General features: G+C 45.9%; 1 protein-coding gene across 1 annotated transcript in view; it reads left to right on the top strand.

Annotated features, from left to right (window-relative positions):
- Positions 1-8,773, top strand: part of CD82 (CD82 molecule) — a 21,001-nt gene extending 12,228 nt beyond the window's left edge. The window contains exons 5-8 of the mRNA XM_009581868.1: positions 4,622-4,729; positions 7,032-7,223; positions 7,518-7,601; positions 8,112-8,773. Of these exons, the coding sequence (XP_009580163.1) occupies positions 4,622-4,729; positions 7,032-7,223; positions 7,518-7,601; positions 8,112-8,189 (462 nt within the window). The 3' untranslated portion in view covers positions 8,190-8,773. The remainder of the gene's footprint in view (positions 1-4,621; positions 4,730-7,031; positions 7,224-7,517; positions 7,602-8,111) is intronic.
- The last annotated feature ends 7,018 nt before the right edge of the window (positions 8,774-15,791 follow it).

The raw sequence follows: 15,791 nt of genomic DNA, 5'->3' as shown, positions 1-15,791 counted from the left end.
TGAGGGTGTTGTTACCTCAGCCATGTCCCTACATCTGTTTGTGACTGAAACTGTGGTGGGGTGGGTTTTTTTAGGGACAACAAAAGAAGGGCTCTTCTAGAGCCCTTCTGTTTCAGGGATCCTCTGAAGTACATGCCTAGAGCACTAAGAAAAACTGTTTCAGGAAGGTCTTGGCTGAAACCTCCCACACACTGGTTTGTGGCTGCACTTCAGTGATGCTATGCATGTTGCTCTGCTTCACTTGATGTATGTCATCCCAGAGCAGCTCGGAGCACAGTGTAGCAAACTGAAAACTGCTCAAGATCCAGTCCCTAGATGTCTATTGTGTTCTTTGTGTTTATTTCTTTCTGACTTCAGGAACTTGGTTAGATATGAAACAAGGAATAACAAGGAAGAGTGGAGGAAAGGATCTTGGATCCAGAATGTAGCAAGGCAGTACTTGCTCCTCCACTTCTTGTGACTGAAGTATTTATTTCTGCACTGCAGGAGAGTAGACAGGATTATTGTTCTATTCCTCTCTACCTGCCCTTTTCTTGATTAGTAGCTACTGAACAGATTCACTTGATTTTTTTTTTTGTTGGAATATCTGTTCCTTTTCAGTGTCAAAATCCTTCCCCACCTCTGACATATGAAAGTATGCTGAAATAGAGTTAGCCTAACTGTAAAGGGCTGAATCTCTTGAAAGGAAGGCTGCTGCTTTGCCTCCCCCATGGGCATTGCTAGAGGAATGCCCCTTCAGACTGGAATTGCCCAGTACTACTGGGAGGATGTTGATGAAACAGGCATTTCCCTCCATCTCTGTGACTGAAACTGTGGTGGGGTGGGTTTTTTTAGGGACAACAAAATAGTAACGTCACAAATGTTGCAAATGGCATTCTGCTTTGTGAGCTGAATGTTGCTACTCGCCCACATCTAGTGGATCACAAGTCCCTAAACATGTGAGAGCCTGGGCAAGGTCTCCCCTGGCCTAGTTCACGCAGTTCTCTGTAGCTTGGCTTTAAATGCCTTGAGCGAAGGAGAGCAGTGGTCTTTTGGGAATTGCCCTACTTGCTACCTATTGTTTGCAGCAAACAGGCCTGTGCGATTGCATGCAGTGACTTGCCTGGGGCTATGGACTATGCATTAGTTTCAGAATCTGAAGTGACTTGGGGGGCGGGAGGTGAGAACCCCCCTCCTGGTGTTTTGAGCCTATTTTCATGTGCAGGCTAGATGCTAATAAATGCTGGGGGAAGGATGTAGCTTGAGTCTTGGGCAGAGGGACAGGATAGATGACTGATGGTGTCTGACAGTGAAGAAGCCTGCATGCTTCATTCTGCGACTGGAATCAAAACCTCTGGTGTTCAGCTTTCTCTAGCTCCCTCTTCAGTAAGCCCGTGTGAAGGGGAGACTGACAGCCCTGCTGCTTTCTGGCAGTGGTTGGTGGCTTTGGTGCCTAGGCTTTGAATGCCCCTGCTGTGGGGTGGCGAGGTTGTGCCTTCTGACACCAGCCTAGCTAGAGCTGGGAAGCAGCAGGAGCCCAGAAAGCAAGGGTAGCAATTTCTTGGAGTCCTAACAGGCATTAAATGTGTGAAGATGGTGAGGATGTTGAAAGCCTGCCGAAGTGTTCAATATGCCTTTCTAGCTTGTTGCTCTTTCAGTTGTCCTCTGCCAAGTGCAGAAGGGTGATCAACTGCAGGTGCCTGTGTTTCCCCTTTGGGCTGCTTTGCTGGTTAAACTCATGACCAAGCTGCCTCTGTGTGTGTGCTCTCCAGAGCTGTGCTATTGTTTGCATAATATTCCCCCTTTCTCCAATTACTTTCTGAAACACCTAAGAATGCCTGAGTTTTCCTTTAACTGAAATGCCTCACTTTTTGAAACCAGAGCTGTTTGTAAGACTTCTTGCCTGTTCTTGTGTAAGAGTAGAGGAAGAGCAGAGATACAGCTTCCCTATGCAACTGTGATAGGGCCTGAACTAGAGGACCCCAGTCTCTGCTAGTGGTGGGGTGCTGGGATGGAGAAGAGAGGCACTGCGGGGGATTCTTGCAGAAGTGACCCTAGGCTCCATTTGGCCTAATAGCTAAGGGGCCAGATGAGCCCAGGGTAGGACAACAAACCCAGCTCTCCTTGCCTCCCTCTGTGTGTGTGGAGCAGCAGCGTGCGGGAGGGGTGAGGGTGGGAACTCAGAGGTTCAGTAACTGATAAGGCTTATGGCAGCAGCCAAGGCCAATCTCATTAGTGAGAACCAGGTCAGGTTGCCTTGACTTGAAGGGAAAGAAAAGGGGAAGCGAAGTAATTAAAAGGGGAAGAGCTAGACATCATGAGAAGAAAGATCATGCAGCTCCCATCTGTCTGGCCTGACGTAGCTGATCCCAGTGAGCTGAGCTGCAGTTTTCCTAGGAAGAAGAGTTGCTGATGTAGAGAAGCTTCTCTCTAGCAATAGGCACTGCTTCCTCTTGCTGAGTGTCCCTGGGTCTGCCATGGTCATTTGCAATGCTTAACAGTAGAAGGAAAGGGAAAAACATTTCCACTGATCTGAAATATGCTGTAGCACCATAGACAAAAAGGTAATATATGGGACAGGAGCATCCTAGTGCTCAAGCTGATGTAACTCTATCCCATCCCTCAAGCAGTCTAATGACCCTTCTCTCCAACCTCTTGTGTTCTGGGTCTGTCCTTAGCCATAACAGCTGTCCTCATGTACAGGCTGGCTGAGAAGAGCTTCAGAAGGAGGTGGGAGGAAGAAGGTGTAGGATTCTGCTGGGTAGTAGCTTGCAGTTCTCATCAAACTGAGAGGTGTTGTAAATATCTCTGGATAAGGAATGGGGGTAAAGGGATGATTTGATACACCTGAGCTTTCTGATAAGACTGTTAATGAGTGGTTTAGATACTTGTAGTACTTCCTGTCTTAGTGTAGAAGCAGCAGTTGTAGGCATTTGGGGAGAGGTTGATCAATGCCTTGTGAAAAAGGGAAGTTTCCACCAGCTGTGTGTCAGAAAACCCTGCTGCATACAGGGATAGAGTGACTCATACCTTCCCTGAGTGGTGGAGATGAACTGCAGTGACTGAGATTCTGGACCAGAGCCTTGCTTGCACTGCAAGGTTAGAAATAATGTTACCTGTGAGTACTTAAGGCAATGTTGGCCTTCAGCTTCCACTTATCTTTCACCTCTGTCTCCTCTGGGGCAGGCAGCAGTTGTTCAGCCTGTGTCTTACAGGATGAGCATACCCAGTTCTATCTCCTTATTGCTCATCAGGTTTGTAGCCCTTCTCTGTGCCTGGGCAAGGACTTGCTGGGAAGTACTGGTGCTTTGGCTGTTGCATTGCATAGCAAAGCTGCTGTCTTGCCTTCCCTTCAAGACTGAGGTGGTATATATTGCCTTATCTGTACTTGTTACTTTTTGCACTTAAGTTTTTTTTTTTGAGTGACTGAAGCTGCATATAACACTTCTGAAGAGATATAGTTTGTGCTTTGTATAATTGTTTTACTACTTTCCTGTCTCTCCCGGAAGGATTTTCGTGATGCATACTAAGACAGTTTCTGTTCTCTGACTCTGGACCACTGGAGCCTATAGGGCTTTTTGTTTGTTTTGTGGCCGCCAAGCATCCCAAGTTTTTCTGTGGTAGATCTCCAGCTGTCCTCCATACATTATAACACTTATTTGCCCAGGACTCCACAACTTTGGTTCCTTGTGAGTTAAATTTCCCTTTCTATTCTGATCGTAAGGGGATGTGTGATTGCTTGGTCTGATGTATGAACTTCTCTGTGTATCAAATGTGCTTCCCATCAACACTGTAACAAGTATAATGCTGTACTAAATAAGCAAAGGAATTTATTCCAAGCCTCACCTTCTGAGGAACCTGGGTAGCAGTCTCCCATCTGCTTAATAAGCTTGAGAAGAAACTGGTTGGTGGAGGAAATGGGGACCTAGAATTAACTCATTTTCTGTAGAATAACTTACCTCTCACACAGCAGCAGGCCATGCAACATTGAAAGCTACGGTGGATTTGTGTTTACTTCTGCCTGGAAAAAAACTTTCTTAGCAAGAAATGCCACCTGGTCATCATAGTGGGACTTTATCTTGGTAAAGCTATTCTGTATTCCATCCTGTTGATCATATGTATGGCCTCTTCTCAAACGTATAGACAAGACTGCAGAGTAAGGTATTTGAAAGTCAGTCTGCAGGATTTGTCACTGCCTGGTTGCTTTTTTCCTTTAAGCATTGCTTTGTGTGCCAATTAAATGCTCATTTTCCAATGATTTTAGTCATGGTTCTATGTGTCTTTTTGCTGTAACTTAAAAATAGCTGTATTGTGGGAGTGTGATAGCCTGAGCACCTATTACTGTTTCCTTTGGGGAAGGTCTAAGCAGAAGCTACTGCCCATTCCACTTTTTCTTTGCAGTGCTTGTAATCTCTATCTGCAGTTTGTCTCTGCTCTAGCCTCATTCACTGGAGCTAGAGCAAAGCAAAATGTTTTCACACTCATGACAATGATAAGCCCTTGTTTTTCTCCATTGTGGGGAAGGTGGACCCACAGCAGGACTAACACAGGTGATAGGGAGGGGTGTTATGTACCCTAAGCCCCCAAGAAGAGGCTACAAAGGATTAACTAATCTAACTCTCCTGCCTTTTTTCCTTGCCAGCTGAAGGAAGAGTTGTCCCGCATAGTTGGAAGTCTGATTGAAAATTATGACCCTTTGAATGATGATGAGAGGAACTTACAAGATGCATGGGACTATGTGCAAACACAGGTGGGTCATGGGGGGCAGCAGAGGCAGATGATGCCATTTGTCAGTGCAGTAAATGGCCTCTAAAACTAGCTGAGGACAGGGAAACAGGTATTGCAAGAGGTAGTACTGTAGCACATTGATCTGGCTGATCTATAAATTTGCCTGTGAGGTTTGGTGCCTGCATACTAGAAAACTGTCTTGCTTGCTATTACTAGGTAAGACCCTGAACCATTCCTCTATGCTGGCTGTTAGGACTAGCTAGTATTGGCTGCATAGCCTAATGCATCTGGACTATCAAATGGCTCCCCAACACTTCTGTCTGCAGAGCCTCCAGAATACTAGCATGTGTGAAAACCACAGTGCATACTATTTTTGTAGCAAGTAAAGTCCCTAGCTTATTGCCAGGCAAGTCAGCAGCACTGCCTGCCTTACTGCTTGGCACGTGTTGCTTGCTTATTGTGATGGCTCTTCTGCAAGTGTCGGCGTTCTTGGGAGCCACCCAACCACCCATGGTTTCTGTTTTAGCATCAGGGTCAGCGCTTGAGCAACTAGGTCAATGTTCAGGCACACTGGAGTCATGATCGCTGTTTACTGCCAAACCACAAGCTTGAGAGCTGGCTGGCTGTTGTGGTTAAATACATGCCCAGCATGGGACTGGTGTGTAGTAAGTACAAGTAATAACACTTTTCTTCTGTCTGTTCTTTGGTCTGCAAAACACTGACCTGCAGTATTTCCCCTCCTTGGAGGGAGAATGATTTATTTATGTTTTATCACTGTAGTTGCACCTCCTTGCTGCTGGACTCAAGAGGAGGCTGAGTGTACTGTGGAGAGAGGATCTTGCTTGAGCCCTTCTTTTATGTAGGAACAGAAGAAGAAGGCTTTGTAGAGGTGGAAAAGTCGAGTGTTAGGTGTCTAATTCCTCTCATACACTAGAGTTAGCATTTGAAAGGGGGTGGGTGTTCTGTAGACCAGTCTTGGAGTTAAAGTCTAAACCTCTGAGGCAGAGGTAGTTGCTTCTGGAGGCTGGATCTTCAACACTTGTTTGGAAACCAAATGCTCGTCCTGGTGTGGGTGTTCAGCTGTTTGTACCTCTGCTCTCATGTCTGTTATGTCAGACTGAAACATTACATTTCCTTTCTGAGCAGCAGGGGATTTTCCCTAAACTTCTACCTCAAGTTTGATAGCCTTTCTGCTCTGTACCACCGTGCAAGCATTGGGATCCGTGCTTAAGATAAGATGTTAGTCTTTGCTGGACTTCCTGATGTGCTTTTCCCTCCAGCAACTGCAGTTTTATCATGTGGCTCTATAGGAATGTAAATGTTTCTTTGGATGGAAAACTTTCCTCATCCCATCTTCCAGCCAGTCCCAACTGCAGCCAGGTGGGTGCAAACTCGTCATGACTCGCTGGGACTCGGCAGCATGTCAAAGCCATCATGCAGTGGCTGCTGGTGTCCCCCGGCCACCCCCTTAGCCACAGCTAAGATCAGTGGTACCTTGCAGTTGGGAACCAGAAAATTAAAAGTTCCTGCTTCATGTCTGCTCAAAAAATGTGTTACTCAAAGAAAAATGAAGTCTTAGCATTTAAACCTATGGAAATGGCATTGCTAGTGGAAGACTAGATAGTAATCCTTTTGAGATGCCTTTGAATACACAGGATGTCTTGTCAACACATTAATCTCTTGCCTGCCTTGCTTCTCTCTCGCCAAATCAATCTGCTGACGATGAACTGAAGGGACTGAAAAAAAAAATCTCTTAAACGTGTCATACAGGACAACTGCCCTCCTCCAGCTGACCCACCAGCAACATCTGTTTTGGACTTTTACTTCTGTTTAGCATTGTCACCTGGAGATAAGATGAGGTTTGCTAGTATTTAGTTTGCAAAAACTAATCAAAATTACACTCTGTAGAATTGATGTCAAGTTGCATGGCCTGCTGAAATCTGAGTATCTAGGACTCATGCAGTGAGACTTGTGAAGGATTCATATTCTAGCATGACTGGTGTGCTGAACTTTATGGATGGGCTGTGCATATTATAGTCTACTATGCTCAAAGTCTGCTAGAAAGTGCCCTTTAACTCTTGTCTTTCTAGCAGAGTGATTCTTTGGCGGGAAATAATGCCCCTGTCTTCTGGACGGCCCTATGCATAGGTTATCATCTGGTAACCGGGGTGAGGTTCTAATGTAACTAATTCATGCAAATTGTATGGCCTGACTATTGTTGTTACATGGAGAGCTCCTTCTACCTCCACTGCCTGTTTGTTTTTATGTGCAGTATGTTACCAGTGCAAAGTGTAAGACCATGATGATCTCTCTCTGCTTATTAGATCGCCTGCTGTGGTTGGACTGGAGCAAAGGACTGGGAAAATAATGAGATTCTTATCAACCAAAGCATGACTGCATATCCCTGCTCCTGCTCCAATAGCTCCAAGGACTTGCAGGTAGATAGTGGTTTCTGTAATCTGGATGTCCCTGTCAACGGCACTGCAACATATGCTGACTGGCCTGTTCATGAGCAGGTGAGTGGGTACGTCTGGGACCTGTGAAGCTTCCCCTGAAGTTGCCTTGTCTTTGTTCCTCTGGGAATTATTTAGAACATTTTTTTCATGTCAGTATTGTTTGAAGTACCTGTGGAAATGGGGGTAAGGGAGAACAGGGATCCTGCCCTTCTCTGCTAAAGCTACTGTGCACCTTGGTATAGCGTGTATATACTGGGATAATCTCTGCACGCACAAGGAGATGTTTTATGGATTCTCAGTCTTGAGATGCTTGGATTCGTGCTTCTTTCCCTTGTGACCATGTTTTCCCCATAGGGATGCATGGATGGTGTAGAGAAGTGGTTGAAGGACAACCTTGGTATCATTCTTGGGGTCTGCACCGGTGTTGCTGTTATAGAGGTAAGTCACTCCCTGACATGAACCTATACTGTCTTACCATGCAGACCCTTTAAAGGCAAAGCTATTTTTTCAAGTAATAGACACCTGGTTTAATGGCAGTGCAGTTCTAGCTCTTGGTTGTGTCTACCTGGAGCTTTGAACTGCTGCTTTTATTGGTTGGATTAAAAATTGAACAAAGCCCTGTCTACTTGTGGTTCCTGCTGCTGTGTCTGATGCTTGGCAATTCACTGCATGCATAACCAGGAAGAATGAGACAAGCAACATCCCACCAGTGAGACCCCACTTGTTGCCTTAAAAAGCCCGTAACAGAGATTCTGGATGAAGGCACATCTTTTTGCAGCAAAACATTTTGGTCATCCCGATTATTGCATTTTCCTTGCATTGGGGACACCAACTCTGTTCACCTGTGTGGTGTCATTAAAAGGAGACCACTGTATTCTGCTCCCCTGTACCGCCCTTATTATCTGTCTGGTAGCTGATTTTGTTCCCATTCTTCATTACTTACTGCAGCTGCTGGGGATGATACTGTCCATTTCACTCTGCAAGAACATACACAGCGAAGACTACACCAAAGTGCCCAAGTCTTGAGTGGGCTGACTCCAGAACTACGGCACCACAGAGAAAGGAGCAAACAGAACATTCCTGCCTCATACCCAGACTGTCCAACCATTGACCATTATTCCTGTGACATCCCATTTCTGATACCACTCTGCTAAGAACTGTTAGAGCTGCAATACAGCCTGATCTTCTGGCAATAGGGCCCTTGGGCCACCTGCATCCTGCCTCTGGATTATTTCTACTTCAAGAAGCAGAACTTAACTGTCTCGTATCACACGAGACACCAATTAACCTGAGGGGACAATGCTTTTGCTGCCTGCTCCACGTTAAACAATACTATTCATATCTCCATTCTACAACCCATTGGGCCTAACATACAGTAACTCCTCTCCCTCATCGTTCTCCTCCCACACATCTTTCCCCCTACCCCCAGAAGTCCCATCTCTTTGTCCCATGAGCCAGGATTGCTGTTGAGATTCCAGTGCTTTGGTAGCTTCACCTGCTTCACTGACTTGTGGTGGTAACTAGTCGTGCTTTGTAAGCCTTCTCCTCCCTGGCAGTTAACCTGATTCAACTCCTACTGTGCATCTTCCAGCCTAGGCTCTCGTCTGAAATGTCGAGCGCTACCCTCACACTCGCTTCTCCCGCTTCTGGAGTCAGCTATGCCTTGCCTTCAGCGGAGCTCTTCCCTTTGAGTGTGATGAGAAGCCACCAGGAGGGAGCCAAGCCTGCCTATTCCTAGTGTGGCTTGGCAGATGGTGGTGGTGGTGCTCAGCTGCTTCTGGAATGGGTCCCTTGGGTTCTGGATTTGACACTTATATTTTTTTCCCCGCTTGTCTCTTTACCTTTTCTCTCCCCCTAGCACTGCTTTGCTGGCTCCTGTCAGCTTGGAGGCACTTCAGAGACTGCTGCCTAGTGTGGACTCAGCCCCGGGCTGGTTCTGCTGGTTGCATTCTTGGGTTGCCAACTTCTATAGAGGTTATGAATTACTGGATTCTCCTCCTGCCCCCTTTATGAACATAAAATTTGTTAGCGGTGGTTTTTAATTACGAATATGGAGGGATCTGACTGGATTGCTGATGCTGTATATTGGAGATATCACTGCTACCAGTGCCCGGTTTAGGTTCTGTAGTTTGGATGCAAGGATAAGTTGCTTTTATTTCAGTTGTCCGGTCTTCTGACTCCACCATGGTCTGGAGCTGTAGCTGCATCCTGAGCTCTGTCTCAAGTGTAAGCACTGCAGCAGATAAGTAGCTGGTTCTGCAGCCGTGCAGGCTGGGTGGTTTCTGTACTTAATGGCTGGGCTGTTTGCTCTATTCAGCCGGTGGCCAGCAGCAAGGAGTGGTGTAGAGTGGAAGAAAGTAAGAAATGTATGTGGAAAAGTGCCCCAGCTTCTTAGATAAGGGAGCTGGGTGCAAATCCTCAGTCTTAGAGGTGGCTTGGGCACAACAGATTTCCCGCAGTTGCACATGCGTGCAATCACCCTGACAGCAGGAAGCTGTATGAGAGAGAAGTAGATGGTCCTTGCCTGAGACCTGATACAAGGTACTTGGTGAGAGAGCCTTTGCCTTACGAAGGTGGTCCCAAGACTGTTTCTTGTCAGGGGTGGGCTTGGTAGGAATAACCCTAGTAGCAGTTCAAAGGGATGGCTTCGCTACCTACTCAGTTCTCCTTCTGGGAAGAAAGGCTTGTGCAGGGGATCAGGGCCCCAGCAGTGGGTCCCTGCTCTGTCCTTATCTCTGGACACAGCAGTGATTGTGGAGAGTGGATACAACTGGGCAACTGGTTTTTATTGGAGGTCTGATAAGGCTTTGCTGTTTTGAGACACCTGCCCCCTCCTGCACAGATCCTTCAAGCTGACCTTTGCTATAGCAGAAGGCACCCATCTTAGCAGTAAAGCTTGCTAGTTTTTGTAGCACAAAGTCTGTTCTCTAATGTGTTCTTATTTGTAAGATTCTTGTTCAGTTACAGATGCCAATGCTGAGCAGCAAGTAAAAAGGAACCCATGCTGGGTTTCCTTTTTGTTTTTTGTCTGTTTTTAGCAACGTCTTCCTACTGGAAGAAATGCATGTACAGATATAAAAATCTAGAGGGTGAATATTTCTGTAATAAAGACTTTGCTAAAAAAATATATCTCTGCCTACGACTTGTGCGTTGCAGTGGTCCCTTGCCCCCTCTCCACCCCCTTCTGCTTACTTGCAAATCAGTGACACTTTGTTTGTTCAAGGTAGCAAAGGGCCTGTCAAAAGCTGTTCTGAGGTCCATGTGTGGGATCCATGCGGACTGTGAGGATACTGCCCAGCAGAGGGAGGTGACAATTTTCCTAGGCTATATTCTAAAGTAAACTTTGCCTTGTTTTATGAAGTATGTCTGGGTGAGCTGACTGAGTGGTAGTTCCTTTGAATTACCTGCTGTCTCCTAAGCTAAGTGATCTCTGTATTTGAAGATGTCGCTTCAAATCTGTACAGTCTGCACTGTATGAAGTCATAAGCCTTGGGGACTAACTCTGACAAAACATAAGCTTGGTGCTATGCCCACAGTGCATACAGCTCTTGCTAGCTTAGCTTCATCATTTTTTTCCTCTTTCTACTCACTTTCAGTAGGCTCCTGCCTCCAGGCTGCTATTTAAAAGAAGAAAAGACTTCTCGGACCCTGCCCTGCCTCTGTGAGGAGGAAGAAAGCTGAGGTAGCCATTTTTGTAGGTTGTGCCACCACACACTGGGCTTGACTCTTTGAAAAGCTCTTGGGAAGTAGATAGAGCAACTGTATGAATCTTCTTGCTTCCTTCAGCTAAGCAGTTGAGAAGTGGATATGAGCTGCATATCAAAATTCCTTCAGATCCTGCTCTGTGGTGGTGTTTCTGGCCATTTAAAATGGCTGTCCTTAGAAGGACCTATGTTAGTGCACTAATGGAGTCTGGAGCTGTTGCTTTAAGAAGTAATAAGCATGACCTAAGTCCTCATACATATTTGAAGAAACAGAATGAAGTTTGCAGAGAAGAAGGTGCTGGGGTGCTACCAGCAAACACTGGTGGCAACTGGTCTAAAGTCAAGACTTCAGTTGCCCTGACCAGCCAAGTGCAGGGTGAGAGGTGCTTAAATGGATCTTGGACCCAGAGTAGGGTGCAATGATCTGTCTGATCTGTGAGTACAACTTGTGCCTTTAGGCTGTCCTGGGGTATGCTTGAGGAGGGCTTGGTTCTTGGTCATATGGGATCTTCCCTCTTTCTGGTTGGTTTCCCAGAGCACCCTGCTTTAATCAGGTGGCAATGCTTTCCCAGGGCCTCATGATTTAGAGGGCTACACTCCATGGCAAAGCTGCCAAACCTGATCAGGAGGCTGCTAGGTGGGGAAAGGCACTGCTGGTTCTCCTTCAGCCTGATGTGGAGCTGGAAGGAGAAAGGAGGGAAGGTGAGGACTGCTGCTTGTCCGCAGCTGGGTCCCCAACTGCCCGAGCTCTGTGGAAACCACTTGCCTTTGGCCACTGGAGGGAGGTGTTCCACCAAGAAAACTCAGCCCGGGTGCTGCAGTATCAGCAGCATTGGCTGGTCCCTGGGGGACAAGATGATGACACTGATCGCTTCCTTCTGCTCCTAGTTACTCCTGGCAGCAGGGTAACTAAAATAACTTGTAATTACAAATGCATTCTCATCATAAACGATTTGTGCTGCGTGCTTGGCATTTTTAGGGATAATTTTCCCTTCCATTTCTTGGAGCAACACTCAGTTGGATGTTTTGTTGCATGTTTTCCACTACTGTATATGGGTTGTGCTTGCTTCTTGGGTTTCTGCCCTAAGTAGCTCTCCTGCTGCTTCTTTCCTTGTCCGCATCTCTCTCCTGTTTCCCTCCATCCTCAGTTCCTCGGTGTGGTTGGTCTGGGGGGAAGGAGGAGGTATTTGATGCCTAAAAACCTGATATAAAAAAGGATTCCAGGAAGAAAGTCCTCAGACCTTCAGAGAGCAAGAAACCTGCTGCTGCTCCTTGGGCCAGGCTCCCAGCTCATCTCCAGAGGTAAAGGTTTGCCGCTGGAACTAGAAATCGGAATAGCACTCAGACTTCTTGGGAGCTGCAGTGTTTGTCTAGCAAAACCCACAGCGCCAGCCTCTGCAGTAGCTCAGCACATGAAAGCATTTTGTGCGTAACCAATAAGCTGCTATATAGCTGTCCCAGGCCAATAATTAATACTGCAAGAATATAGTTGTGACCTCCCTGTGGCCTTAAGTAAGGGCCCTAGTAATAAACTGGTGACATTCCTCATTCTGTGTGATCATGAGGAACTCGGAAGCTGCTATAATTCTTCCCATGAGGTGTTTTTTCCTTCTGGAAAGGGAAGAAGAATTGCATTAGTTAGAGTGGGTATGGGTAAGCCTATAGGTTGCAATGCATCTTGTTTTCTGAAATGGTTTCTGCAAGGCACATGCTCAAAGGTAACATGTGGCAGCTGTTCTTTTCTCTGTAACTCTCCCACGTGTGGTGGCGTGGTTGGTCCCTGCCAGCTTTGCTCAGGAATTGAGGCTGAATTCAGAAAAGCTCTGATTTTTGGCTGCTGAAGGACAGACTGCAAGTGGTGGTGTCAGACTCTGTGACTTGGTTGGGGAAGGTGAGGAACAGCAGCCGCAGAGGCTTATCGCTGAAAAGCCTGAGGACCCTGGGACTCCCACAAATGTATTTTCACAGCCAGTTGCTGCCACTCAATGCCATAAATGGAGAACATACCCTCAATTATTCATGGTCTGGCTCTACCCCATTAGCCTCTGAGACTCTTGGCTCTATCCTTGGCCTTTTATTACAAAGAATAAACCTCAGCTAGCAGCCAGGGTTTCTGAATGACATCTTAAGCCAGGTTGACACTAAAAACTTGTCAGTGTAAAATCTACTAACATGGAAGTCTTCAAATACTTGTAAGCTGGCAAAAGCTATTAGTGAAGCAAAGCTATTAGTAAAATGTTGCTAGTAAAACTACTAAGTGTGCTTTAGCTATTATAAGCAGTTTCTAGCAGGCATGTGCTAGTAGAGTGCATGCAATTTCTTGCCTTGTGGCAAGAATCTCTTCCACCAAACATGGGAAATTACCTTCTCCTAAGTGATTGTGTAACCCTAGCCATACATTCTTACTTCTCATAGGTATGAATCTTCTGGTTTCTCCCTTCTAAGCTCCCAATAATACAATTGGCTGGGGGGTGTGTGTGCTATTTGGCTCTTATGGGGAGGGATTAGGGGAATATTGGATGTTCTGTATCTGGAGAAAAGGTATTCTCAGTTCTCCAGGCAAAAATATTACCCCCATTTAAAATAGGGGTTTAAGAGAAGGATAAGGCTCCAAGTAGTATGTGAATTCTCTAAGAGGTGTGGAATCTGAGAGGGAAAATCCTGCTTTAGACCCCAAGGATGGTATTTGCACACATTTGAATTAAATTTCTCCCTGGTGTCTTCTTTCCTATAGCTCTCTCACTAATGAAGAGCATCATGAGGTGACTTGTCTGTCCACAACAATCCAGAGTTAAGCAGAAAATACAGAAACCTACTTTTGTAACCACAACAGGCCCCATCTCTAGGAAACTAGAGAGCGTTTCCCTTCCCTCCTATAGGCTCCAGATGTTAGTAACTCCCATTCCTTCACAATGTTGCTTTCAGCAACAGCAGCAGCTCAGGGGTTATCTTGGTATTGCTCTTTGTTCTGTGAGTGTTCACCAGGTTAGGAACTACTGGTTTACACCTATGTGAGGCCATCATGCTGCTGCTCCAGACCTGTATCGGATCTAGACCTCCTCCAGGACCCCATATCCTCACTATGTCACCATAGTGGCAGATCTTGTCCATCACGTAACTCTTGCCAGCATTACCTGCTGTTCATAACCTTAAGTGTTCATAACCTTAAGTCTTCTCCATGTTGTCTCTTCTTGTCCAAGCAATTTCTCTGGAAGTTCTCATCTGCAGTTCTTTCTGGATCTGGCTGCCCTGGCATCAGGTAACTAACTCCAAAACAACAGTTGTGACAGTGCTGGAGATCACAGGAATGTGCGTCAGACTAACTTTTTTTTTTGCCTTGCTTAGAGCTACGGACTGGACATATGGAAGTTCTTCAGAGACAGCAAGAATCCCAGAGCATGCGATCATCTGAATTGCTTACCCAGCATGCTTCCTGGGTATTTTCTACACAGCGCTTCTGGAAACTATTTAGGATTTACTAGGGTGGAAATGTGAGGTCCTGTCAAGACCGTGTTATAGTATAGGCATGTGCTTTGGGCACTGAACTTGCAAAATGATGTCAGAATAGTATAACTCATGCAGTGATGCCTGCAGACAGCCTGGAACAATAACCCAGCAGAGAGCAGACCTTTAATTTTGGCAGAGGTTGTTTCACAATGTTCTTAAGTATTTGAAAAGACGTTGTCCTTTTAATACCATGTTGTAATTAACTCTGGTTAGCACTGGTTGGGAATTCTTTTGGCAAAACAGGTTTTTCCCTAGAGGGTGTAGGTTCCTATAAAACAAAGTGTGTTTTGTTTATGGGTTTTTTTTCCTTCTGCTTAAACAGAACTGAAAATAGTTGGATAACTTCTGATGGAGGGGTTTCTTCTGCTTTCTTAGTGGTTGCCTCATAGTAAACATTATGTAAAAGACCTGGAATTGGACAACAAAATAGGATTATAAAGCCATGTTCTAAATATGTGACCTAACAACAGGGTGTTCTGGTGTTCTGAGGTGGGATAGACTGGAGAGATGGGTAGGTTTTTTTCCATGTGAATAGTCAAGAACGTTGGCTGCATCTAAGAGAAAGCAGTAATTTTTTTGCCTTTAAATCTGCATTTCTTAAGATCTGGGCGTTGAAGGAAAAAAAAAAAAAGGCGGGGGGAACCCAACCAAAAAGAATAAACTATCCAAAATACCACTGTTGCCCCTAGGCTAGGTGGAATTAGACTAGTCCCTTTCAAGCAAAGGTGTCTGTAACAAATGGGCAAACCAGGTCCACTTTTACACACCGTTTAAAATCATAGAATCATTTAGGTTGGAAAAGATCGAGTCCAACCATAAACCTAACGCTGGCAAGTCCACCACTAAACCTTGTCCCTAAATGCCACATCTATATGTCTTTTAAATTCCTTCAGGGATGGTGACTCAAGGACTTCCCTGGGCAGCCTGTTCCTACGCTGGATGATCCTTTTGGTGAAGAAATTTTTCCTAATATCCAATCTAAACCTCCCCTGGTGCAACTTGATGCCATTTTTTGTCACCTTGTCACTTGGGAAAAGAGACAGTCACCTGAGCACTCTGTATTTTGGAGCGGCCCCTCTAGACCCCCATGAACTCAGCCAGGCTTAAGCAGGGCAGAGCAGCAGTGAGATGGGCTCCACGTGGTGTATGAGAGAAGCTGCCTGGGGAAATCAGTGGGTGCCCTTTCCTCAAAACTAATACGCTCTATGTAGTCACTTGGGAACAGAGTACAGTTTTGCAGGACCTTTGACTTCAGCGCCTGCAGGGCAGCAGGCCTGTCACCGATTTCACGTTGCTGCCCGGTGGAAAGCTAACGTGCCTCTTCGTGTCCTGTGAGGCTGGGGAGAGGCTGGTGGAGACACTGAAATGCTGCCGCTGCTAACGTTGTGTATGTGCAAAGAGGGACTGGACAAGATCA

This window comes from Fulmarus glacialis, unplaced genomic scaffold (assembly GCF_000690835.1).
Source record: "Fulmarus glacialis isolate BGI_N327 unplaced genomic scaffold, ASM69083v1 scaffold2657, whole genome shotgun sequence".
NCBI classification, from domain to species: Eukaryota; Metazoa; Chordata; class Aves; order Procellariiformes; family Procellariidae; genus Fulmarus; species Fulmarus glacialis.
This window is presented reverse-complemented; position numbering and strand designations above follow the sequence as displayed.